At 44.4% G+C, this 11,200-nt stretch overlaps 1 protein-coding gene across 1 annotated transcript in view; it reads right to left on the bottom strand.

Moving 5' to 3' along the window:
* GLP2R (glucagon like peptide 2 receptor) overlaps positions 1-11,200 on the bottom strand; it is a 134,373-nt gene that overhangs the window by 27,727 nt on the left and 95,446 nt on the right. The window contains exons 5-7 of the mRNA XM_077458784.1: positions 8,631-8,737; positions 3,812-3,965; positions 3,007-3,166 (exon numbers count right to left, since the gene is read on the bottom strand). Of these exons, the coding sequence (XP_077314910.1) occupies positions 3,007-3,166; positions 3,812-3,965; positions 8,631-8,737 (421 nt within the window). The remainder of the gene's footprint in view (positions 1-3,006; positions 3,167-3,811; positions 3,966-8,630; positions 8,738-11,200) is intronic.

Below are 11,200 nucleotides of genomic sequence, written 5' to 3'. Positions count from 1 at the left end.
TTGTAAGTTCAGTAATATGTGTCGCACTCTGTATTGTTCTGATTTGCCAATGTTGCGAAACATCATGTTTGCAGGGAAGTCGCATTGAAGTTGCATCAAGTTGCCAGCGAGTCAATGCGACTTCGCAGGACTTTGGGCTCGCAGCAGTGTGAACCGAGCCTAATGCCGAATCTATTTGAATGGAGTAACAACATAAGGTAGTGATATTCTTTCATAAGCAGCAATTGCCTGAAAAGTTACAAATGTATCTGGTGATTGTTGGCTAAAGAAAGAACGAAAGAAAGAAAGAAAGCGTTTAAAAAAATAAATAAAATAAAATCTTCGAAAAATGTAGTGGAAGTCGCAAATGATGCAGCTAATGAGCAGAACTCTGCCCGATCTCCCGGCTTCATATTCATGTTATGGTGACCGCGAGAGAAGGCGGAAAATGTCAGAGATATGATAAAGCCTCAACGCTGAGTAATGTCTTTAATTACAGGGGCTCTAACCCCATTTCCTGTGCTTGCACAGACAGCAAAGGCCAATATGTCCTCAATACTATTAGGAGAAAATGTTAACGCTCGTCTAGCTTTCTCCTTCTCTATCATCCATTATTTATATATATATATATATATATATATATATATATATATATATATATATATATATATATATATATATATATACAGTACAGACCAAAAGTTTGGACACACCTTCTGATTCAAAGAGTTTTCTTTATTTTCATGACTATGAAAATTGTAGATTCACACTGAAGGCATCAAAACTATGAATTAACACACGTCCAATTATATACTGAACAAAAAAGTGTGAAACAACTGAAAATATGTCTTATATTCTACCGTCTTCAAAGTAGCCACCTTTTGCTTTGATTACTGCTCCGCACACTCTTGGCATTCTGTTGATGAGCTTCAAGAAGTAGTCACCTGAAATGGTTTTCACTTCACAGGTATGCCCTGTCAGGTTTAATAAGTGGGATTTCAAGCCTTATAAATAGGGTTGGGACCATCAGTTGTGTTGTGCAGGAGGTGGATACAGCACACAGTTGATAGTCCTACCGAATAGACTGTTAGAATTTGTAATATGCCAAGAAAAAAGCAGCTAAGTAAAGAAAAACGAGTGGCCATCATTACTTTAAGAAATGAAGGCCAGTCAGTCCGAACAATTGGGAAAACTTTGAAAGTGTCCCCAAGTGCAGTGGCAAAAACCATCAAGCGCTACAAAGAAACTGGCTGACATGAGGACCGCCCCAGGAAAGGAAGACCAAGAGTCACCTCTGCTGCGGACGATAAGTTCATCCGAGTCACCAGCCTCAGAAATCGCAGGTTAACAGCAGCTCAGATTAGAGAACAGGTCAATGCCACACAGAGTTCTAGCAGCAGACACATCTCTAGAACAACTGTTAAAAGGAGACTGTGTGAATCAGGCCTTCATGGTAAAATAGCTGCTAGGAAACCACCGCTGAAGACAGGCAACAAGCAGAAGAGACTCGTTTGGGCTAAAGAACACAAGGAATGGACATTAGACCAGTGGAAATCTGTTCTTTGGTCTGATGAGTCCAAGTTTGAGATCTTTGGTTCCAACCACCATGTCTTTGTGCAATGCAGAAGAGGTGAACGGATGGACTCTACATGCCTGGTTCCCACCGTGAAGCATGGAGGAGGAGGAGGTGTGATGGTGTTGGGGTGCTTTGCTGGTGACACTGTTGGGGATTTATTCAAAATTTAAGGCATACTGAACCAGCATGGCTACCACAGCATCTTGGAGCGGCATGCTATTCCATCCGGTTTGCGTTTAGTTGGACCATCATTTATTTTTCAACAGGACAATGACCCCAAACACACCTCCAAGCTGTGTGAGGGCTATTTGACCAAGAAGGAGAGTGATGGGGTCCACAGTCACCGGACCTGAACCCAATCGAGATGGTTTGGGGTGAGCTGGACCACAGAGTGAAGGCAAAAGGGCCAACAAGTGCTAAGCATCTCTGGGAACTCCTTCAAGACTGTTGGAAAGCCATTTCAGGTGACGACCTCTTGAAGATCATCAACAGAATGCCAAGAGTGTGCAGAGCAGTAATCAAAGCAAAAGGTGGCTACTTTGAAGAATCTAGAATATAAGACATATTTTCAGTTGTTTCACACTTTTTTGTTCAGTATATAATTCCACATGTGTTAATTCATAGTTTTGATGCCTTCAGTATGAATCTACAATTTTCATAGTCATGAAAATAAAGAAATCTCTTTGAATGAGAAGGTGTGTCCAAACTTTTGGTCTGTACTGTATATATATATATAAATACTTCAGGTATTTAACCCATCAATTCCAGAAACTTTAACCCCCTTCCAGCCCAAGCCAATTTTTTGCTGTCGCACTTTGAATGACAATTAATCAGTAATGCAACACTGTACCCACATTCAATTTTTATTTAAAAAAAAATGGTGGTATTTAATCACTAGTGGAGTATTTGTTTTTATTTATATATATATATATATATATATATATATATATATATATATATATATATATATATATATATATATATATATATATATATAATATAAACCAAAAAAATACAAAAAAATATGAATTAAAAAAAATTATAATTTTTATTATATGAATTTAAAAAAAATATAATTTTTATTAAATAATTAAATTCATTCATTTATTTTTTTTACATATTGTCACCAGAGCAGTACAGTGTTATGAAATGAAATCTATAAGCAATAAGATAAGACAGATAGTGCTGCTACTTAAAAACACATTTTTATGTTGATTTATATGACTGTTTTATGACAGTGATCAGAGACTGGGGACAATATGTAAAAAGAAAACAAAAAAAATGTATTTATTTTTTTACATTTTTTTTTTTTATAAACTGTCATCAGAGCAGTACGATCTCATCATTTTTTATTGAGGAAAAAAAAAAACATTAAAATAAAAGGTTCCTGAGTGTCCTCACTGTCATACTTTTTTCTCTAAATCACACAAGTCGCTGTAGTGCCTACTTACTCCAGCCGATGGCGATATATCTGAGCAGCATTCTCCTCTCGGACAGAAGCACGGTGACGATGGTGGTGTAGAGGTAGATGCCTTCCACCAGCAGCCAGAAATAATTGGCACCGACAAAGTAGTGCAGACATATGTACACCACTCTACAGGAGGAAGTCGCCTAAAAACAATTGTGAGGAAACATTAAAGGAACACTCCTGACATGAAAATACCCACACCCACACATGGCAGTTGACTAAAACACAGGAATTTAAATAGAGACCCCCCCCCATGGCAATTTGTGTCTCTGTGTCCCCCCCCCCCCCCCCACCATGGTGAGATTTCCCACAGTAGTTTGTGTCTCTGCCCCTCCCACAATGGTGAGATTTCCTGCAGTTGTTTGTGTCTCTGCCCCTCCCACAATGGTGAGATTTCCTGCAGTTGTTTGTGTCTCTGCCCCTCCCACAATGGTGAGATTTCCCTCCAGTAGTTTGTGTCTCTGCCCCTCCCACAATGGTGAGATTTCCCTCCAGCAAATTGTGTCTGCCCCTCCCACAATGGTTAGATTTCCCTCCAGTAGTTTGTGTCTCTGCCCCTCCCACAATGGTGAGATTTCCCTCCAGAAGTTTGTGTCTCTGCCCCTCCCACAATAATGAGATTTCCCTCCAGCAGTTTGTGTCTCTGCCCCTCCCACAATGGTGAGATAGAGCAGTTTTGATTAGACTTATTATTTCACATTATGCAGTCGGGATAATAAATTCTAGTGGAACATTTTATCAGGGGTGGAGATCACATGGCACAGCACCAGGTAGGTAGTCACACTCACATTTATTTTGGACCTCCAGCCGTCCTCGTCGGTGGGGCTCGGCACCATAACGCTCGTGTTCTCCACAATGTCTTTCACCAGCACCGCCATCGCTCGCATTATGAACGATGCAAAGAGGTTGATGTGGATGTAATTTCTCATGCAGTGAAGTTTCCTGGAAAGGGCAGAAAAGTCTTCATGAAGATTGTCCTATAATGGCGGGGGGGATCAGACCGAGCGACTCGCAGACATATTTTTGTTAAAATAAAAATAAAAAACACAATAAGCGTATATTAATTGGTTTGTGCAAAAGTTAAAGCGTCTACATAATAGGGGATCGTTTTATGGAATTTTTATTCTTATTTTGTATTGACTAGTAATGGCGGCAATCTGTGATTTTTATCATGACTGCGACGTTATGGCGGACACATCGGACACTTTTGACACTATTTTGGGACCATTTTCATTTATACAGCGATCAGTGCTATAAAAATGCATGGATTACTGTGTAAATGACACTGGCAGGGAATGGGGTTAAATAATAGGGGGCGATCAAGGGGTTAAGTGTGTCCTAGGGAGTGATTCTAACTGTGGCGGGATGGGCTCACTATAACATGACAGCGATCACTGCTCCCGATGACAGGGATTCAGTGATTTCTGTCATGTCACAAGGCAGAAACCGGGAAGTGCCTTGTTCTGCGGGTCCGTGATACCAACCCCCGGGAAACTGGCGGACATTGAGTCCGCAGCTTCCGCGGGCACGGTCACGTTGTACGCGGCAGGCACGTGCATCCGATAGCCCCGCCATTTAAAGGGGACATACAGGTACGCCCATTTGCCCACCGCTGCCATTGTGCCGACGTATATCGTCGTGCGCCGGTCGGCAAGTGGTTAATCAAGCTGAAGTTAGAAGCTGATTGGCTACCCTGCACAGCTGCCCCAGATTCTGAGAGCTCCAGTATTAGTAAACCCCCCCCCCCCCCCCCAAAGAGACCGTTCCCTCTGTACAGAGCTCTGTGTTGATTGCCAACACAGAGTTCTGGGCTGTGATTGGACACAGCCGATCAGCAGGTCCCAGCCACGAATCACCAGACTCGCTGTGTTGGCGGTGGTAGATGGACCTTAAGTGGTTAAGAATATGTAAATGTTTGGAGATCCATCATATTGTACGGAGGAGATTGACTGTCTGCATCAGACCCCCGAGCGCCCCGCTACAAGGTGCATTCTGGGTGATTTATCCAGGTGGAAATAGCATCTGGCAGATAATTAGAGTAAATGAATGTGCTCACAGATCACCCAGCAATTAGTATTCTGCAGGGTTGGTCTCTCAGTTCAGAATAATGGCGGTCTCCACTACGGGGCCACATTTCCAGTGACGGCTGGGAGGGGGGAGGGGGGAATGATCTATCGTTCTACCCCTACATGGAGGACATATTGTATAAAAAAAAGTGGCAACCTTAAATCATCCTACTGCTATACAGTGCATCCGGAAAGTATTCACAGCGCTTCACTTTTTCCACATTTTTTTATGTTACAGCCTTATTCCAAGATGGATGAAATTCATTATTTTCCTCAAAATTCTACAAACAATACCCCATAATGACAACGGGAAAGAAGATTGTTTGAAATCTTTGCAAATTTAAAAAAAAAAAAAAAAAAAAAAAAAATTCCACGTACAGGGGGTCACCGAGTTATGAACCCCCGGCTTGCGAATAACTCCTACTTGAGAACGTCAGGTGGCTCCAGCGGGCACATCGGAAAACATCGGAGAACAGTGGAAAACATTGGAAAACGACGTTGGAAAAAATCAGAAAACATTGGAAAACTACATCGGAAAACATCAGAAAACATTGGAAAACGACGTCGGAAAACATCAGAAAACATTGGAAAACGACGTCGGAAAACAGCGGAAAACATTGGAAAAACGCCGTTCTGCGCATGTGCGTCCGAATTACGAACAAATCCAACTTAGGAACAAATAGGCAGTCCCTAACCCGTTCGCAACCCGGGACCCCCTGTACAGAAGTATTCATAGCCTTTGCTCAATACTTTGGTGAAGCTCCTTTGGCACCAATTACAGCCTCCAGCCTTTTTGAGTATGATGCTACAAGCTTGGCACACCTATTTTTGGACCTCTCAAGCTCCATCGGGTTGGATGGGGAGCGTCGGTGAACGGCCATGTTCAGATCTCTCAAGAAATGTTCAATTGGGTTCAAGTCTGGGCTCAGGCTGGGCCACTCAAGGACATTCACAGAGTTGTCCAGTAGCCACTCCTTTGTTATCCTGGCTGTGTGCTTAGGGTCGTTTGCCTGTTGGAAGATGAACCTTGGCCCCAGTCTGAGGTCCAGAGCGCTCTGGAGCAGGTTTTCATCAAGGATGTCTCTGTACATTGCTGCATTCATCTTTCCCTCAATCCTGACTAGTCTCCCAGTTCCTGTTGCTGAAAAACATCCCCACAGTATGATGCTGCCACCACCATGCTTCACTGTAGGGATGGTATTGGCCAGGTGATTAGCCGTTTGCGACGCCATCTGGTTCCTCCAAATATCTGGTCCAGGTTGTAGGTCGTCTAGCGATACTGCTCGCAATTGCCGGAGTATTGGTAAGCCTTGTTTTAAAGCTCGTTTGTGAGTATATTTCTTGTTATATTTTATGAATCAATTTTATCTTTGGTAATGCACAAGGTCAGTGTGCCCTCCTGTTCTTTTTGTATGTATTGTTCTTTTTGTAGGAGATGAGCGGTGCCTGGTTTCCTCCAGATATAACGCTTGCCATTCAGGCCAAAGAGTTCAATCTTTGTTTCATCAGACCAGAGAATTTTGTTTCTCATGGTCAGAGAGTCCTTGAGTTGCCTTTTGGCAAACTCCAGGTGGGCTGTCATGTGCCTTTTACTGAGCAGTGGCTTCCGTCTGGCCACTCTACCATACAGGTCTGATTGGTGGAGATCTGCAGAGATGGTTGTTCTTCTGGAAGGTTCTCCTCTCTCCACAGAGAAGCACTGGAGCTCTGTCAGAGTGACCATCGGGGTTCTTGGTCACCTCTCTGACTAAGGTCTTTCCCCCCCGATCGCTCAGTTTGGCCGGGCGGCCCGCTCTAGGAAGAGTCCTGGTGGTTCCAAACGTCTTCCATTTACGGATGATGGAGACCACTGTGCTCTAGGGTTGCCACCTAATCACGTTAAACCTGAACACATAATAATTACACAGTTTATGAGGCTAATTTAATGCAGATAAGACAACAAGTGAGTTTAATTACCACCTTATTAATCCACAGAACCTGTGTATTTCATATGTGTGAGGTGGCAACTCATTGGTGAGTGGGGCTCATTGGGACCTTCAACGCTGCAGACATTTTTCTGTACCCTTCCCCAGATCTGTGCCTCCATACAATCCTGTCTCGGATGTCTACAGACAATTTCTTGGACTTCATGGCTTGGTCTGTGCTCTGACATGCACTGTTACCTGTGGGACCTTTATATAGACAGGTATGTGCCTTTCCAAATCATGTCCAATCACCTGAATTTACCACAGGTGGACTCCAATCAAGTTGTAGAAACATCTCAAGGATGATCAGTGGAAATAGGAGGCACCTGAGCTCAATTCCACCAAAGGCTGTGAATACTTCTGTACGTGGGATTTTTTCGTTTTTTATGTTTAATACATTTGCAAACTTCTTTCACGTTGTCATTATGGGGTATTGTTTGTAGAATTTTGAGGAAATTAACTAATTTAATCCATTTTGGAATAAGGCTGCAACCAGTGGCAGTCACCAGGGGGTGGCTTTTGGGGCCATAGCCCCGAATATGGTTCCCATAGCCCAGAGTCTCTGCAAGGGTCCCCAAGGGGAGTGGAGGCTCCCTGGGGACCCTAAAGTAAGGGGGGCTCTCTGGGAAACCCTGATGTAATTGGGGGGCTCTCTGGGGACCCTGATGCAAGAGAGAGGCTCTCTGGGGACCCTGATGTAAGTGGGGGGTTCTCTGTGGACCCTGATGCAAGGGGGAGGCTCTCTGGGGACCCTGATATAAGTGGGGGGCTCTCTGGGGACCCTGATGTAAGTGGGGGGCTCTCTGTAGACCCTGACGCAAGGGAGAGGCTCTCTGGGGACCCTGATGTAAGTGGGGGGCTCTCTGGGGACCCTGATGTGATTGGGGGGCTCTCTGGGGACCTTGATGCAAGGGAGAGGCTCTCTGGGGACCCTGATGTAAGTGGGGGGTTCTCTGTGGACCCTGATGTAAGTGGGGGCTTTCTGGGGACCCTGATGCAAGGGGGAGGCTCTGGGGACCCTGATATAAGTGGGGGGGCTCTCTGGGGACCCTGATGTAAGTGGGGGGCTCTCTGGGGACCCTGATGTAAGTGGGGGGCTCTCTGTGGACCCTGATGTAAGTGGGGGGCTCTCTGGGGACCCTGATGCAAGGGGGAGGCTCTCTGGGGACCCTGATGTAAGTGGGGGGCTCTCTGGGGACCCTGATGTAAGTGGGGGGCTCTCTGGGGACTCTGTTGTAACTGGGGGGTTCTCTGGGGATATATATATATATATATATATATATATATATATACATACACACACACACACATTCGTGCGTATATTACTGTATATGCATGTGTATGCCCATCCAAGCGTATGACTTTCTTTACTACGCTGCTATGGGCTCTAGTCCAATATCTTTTGTAGACCTAGCCATGCCCCTGGCTGTAACCTAACAAAATGTGGAAAAAGTGAAGCGCTGTGAATACTTTCCGGGTGCACTGTATGTGCTCCTACGTGGGAGATTCTGGAAATGTACAGTTAGGACTGCAGTACAAAACAAAACTTTTCCTTTGTATTTTTCGGATATACTGACCTGAAAGCAAGGAGGATGCAGAGCGCCACCACCAGGGTCCCCAGGGAAATAGAATAGCCGATTGTGTAACATATTCGCAGCAATAGCATCAGGGCGGTCTCCTTGTACTGATAGATTGAGAAATAACCGATCAATTAAAACACATTCAGATTTTTTTGGTACATTTATATTGTGCACTGCAGCTGTCAAACCTTTTTACGGGTGTTTGACTTTTTTTTTTTTGCCCCTAAACCACCCCCCATGTTACCCTATGGGGTGGATTCACTAAAACTGGTGGGCACAGAATCTGATGCAGCCGTGAATGGAAACCGATCAGCTTAAGTGCCGGTTTACACTGATGTGGTGCGGGATTCACAGCGACTCCTGTGCGTTTCCCGCACCTCATCACATCACAATCGCACTCCGACTCACACCCATGTGATCCGATTCCAGTGCAGCTAATTTTTTTTTTTTTAAAGTACATGCACCTTTTTTGTGTGCGGTGCAGTGCGATTTGAGCCATACAAAATGAATAGGCTCATTCTCACTTCAAAGAATTGCCTGTGATTTGAACAGAAATGCAGGGTGATTCCCGTCTTAGGCTCGGTTCCACTTTGGAACTGCAAAGTCGCATGACAAGCCGTACCCCATGATTTCCAATGAGTATTGTTCATATCTGTGCCCATATCAAGTTGCAGTGACTTCAAAGTAGTCCCTGCACTACTTTGGTCCCACTTTGATGCGACTTGAGGTCCAAAGATCTCAAGAATATACAGGCATTGCTTCAAGTCACATCAAAATGGTGGCAAAATCATGGCAAAAAAAATCATGGCAAAATCACACCGCTTTTAGGTCGCAATAGTGGAAACCTAGGCTGAATCACATGCGGTTCGCCACACCGCATCAGTGTGAACCCAGGCTCTGACTTCAGCTTGTTCAATTAAGCATTAACAGTAGGCTCCATTCACACTAATCCCCTTTCACAATTGTGCGACTTGTCCTGCGACTTGGGACTGCAAAGTCGCATGACAAGTCGTACCCCATGATTTCCAACGAGTACCATTCATATCTGTGCGTATTCAAGTTGCAGCGACTTCAAACCAGTCCCTGCACTACTTTGGTCCGACTTTGATGCGACTTGAGGTCCACAGACCTCGAGATTACACAGGCAAAATCGCGTCACTTTCAAGTCGCATAAGTGTGAAAGGAGCCTTATGCCTCTTTCACTCTGGGACTTGGAACTGCAAAGTCGCGTGACAAGTCATTCTCCAATGATAACCATTCATACAGTGGTGTGAAAAAGTGTTTGCCCCCTTCCTCATTTCCTGTTCCTTTGCATGTTTGTCACACTTAAGTGTTTCGGAACATCAAACTAATTTAAACAATAGTCAAGGACAACACAAGTAAACACAACATGCAATTTGTAAATGAAGGTGTTTATTATTAAAGGTGAAAAAAAATCCAAACCATCATGGCCCTGTGTGAAAAAGTGATTGCCCCCTAAACCTAATAACTGGTTGGGCCACCCTTAGCAGCAACAACTGCAACCAAGCGTTTGCGATAACGTGCAATGAGGCTTTTACAGCGTCCTGGAGGAATTTTGGCCCACTCATCTTTGCAGAATTGTCCTAATTCAGTTACATTAGAGGGTTTTCGAGCATGAACGGCCTTTTTAAGGTCATACCACAACATCTCAATAGGATTCAGGTCAGAACTTTGGCTAGGCCACTCCAAAGTCTTCATTTTGTTTTTTCTTCAGCCATTCGGTGGTGGACTTGCTGGTGTGTTTAGGATCATTGTTCTGCTGCAGAACCCAAGTTCGTATCAGCTTGAGTACACGAACAGATGGTCGGACATTCTCCTTCAGGATCTCTTGGTAGACAGCAGAATTCATAGTTCCTTTTATCACGGCAAGTCTTCCAGGTCCTGAAGCAGCAAAACAGCCCCAGACCATCACACTACCACCACCATATTTTACTGTTGTTATAATGTTCTTTTTATGAAATGCAGTGTTCCTTCTACGCCAGATATACTTGGACACACACCTTCCAAAGAGTTCCACTTTTGTCTCATCGGTCCACAGAATGTTGTCCCAAAAGTCTTGGGGATCATCAAGATGTGTTGTGGAGAAATTGAGACGAGCTTTGATGTTCTTTTTGCTCAGCAGTGGTTTTCTCCTTGGAACTCTGCCATGCAGGCCATTTTTGCCCAGTCTTTTCCTGATGGTGGAGGCATGAACGCTGACCTTAACTGAGGCAAGTGAGGCCTGCAGTTCCTTGGACGTTGTTGTGGGGTCTTTTGTGACCTCTTGGATGAGTCGTCGCTGCGCTCTTGGGGTAATTTTGGGCGGCCGGCCACTCCTGGGAACACCACTGTTCCATGTCTTCGCCATTTGTGGATAATGGCTCTCACTGTGGTTCGCTGGATTCCCAAAGCTTTGGAAATGGCTTTATAACCCTTTCCAGACTGATAGATCTCAATTACTTTCTTTCTCAATTGTTCCTGAATTTCTTTGGGTCTCGGCATGATGTGTAGCTTTTAGGCCGGGTTCACACTGCTGCGGGGGGAGATCCGGATGTGATTCGCACCGC

This window comes from Lithobates pipiens, unplaced genomic scaffold (assembly GCF_037356315.1).
Source record: "Lithobates pipiens isolate NorthernLeopardFrog02 unplaced genomic scaffold, aLitPip1_a1.2 Scaffold_28, whole genome shotgun sequence".
Taxonomy (NCBI): Eukaryota; Metazoa; Chordata; class Amphibia; order Anura; family Ranidae; genus Lithobates; species Lithobates pipiens.
The sequence above is the reverse complement of the archived record's forward strand: the minus strand, read 5'-3'. Positions and strand labels throughout refer to the sequence as shown.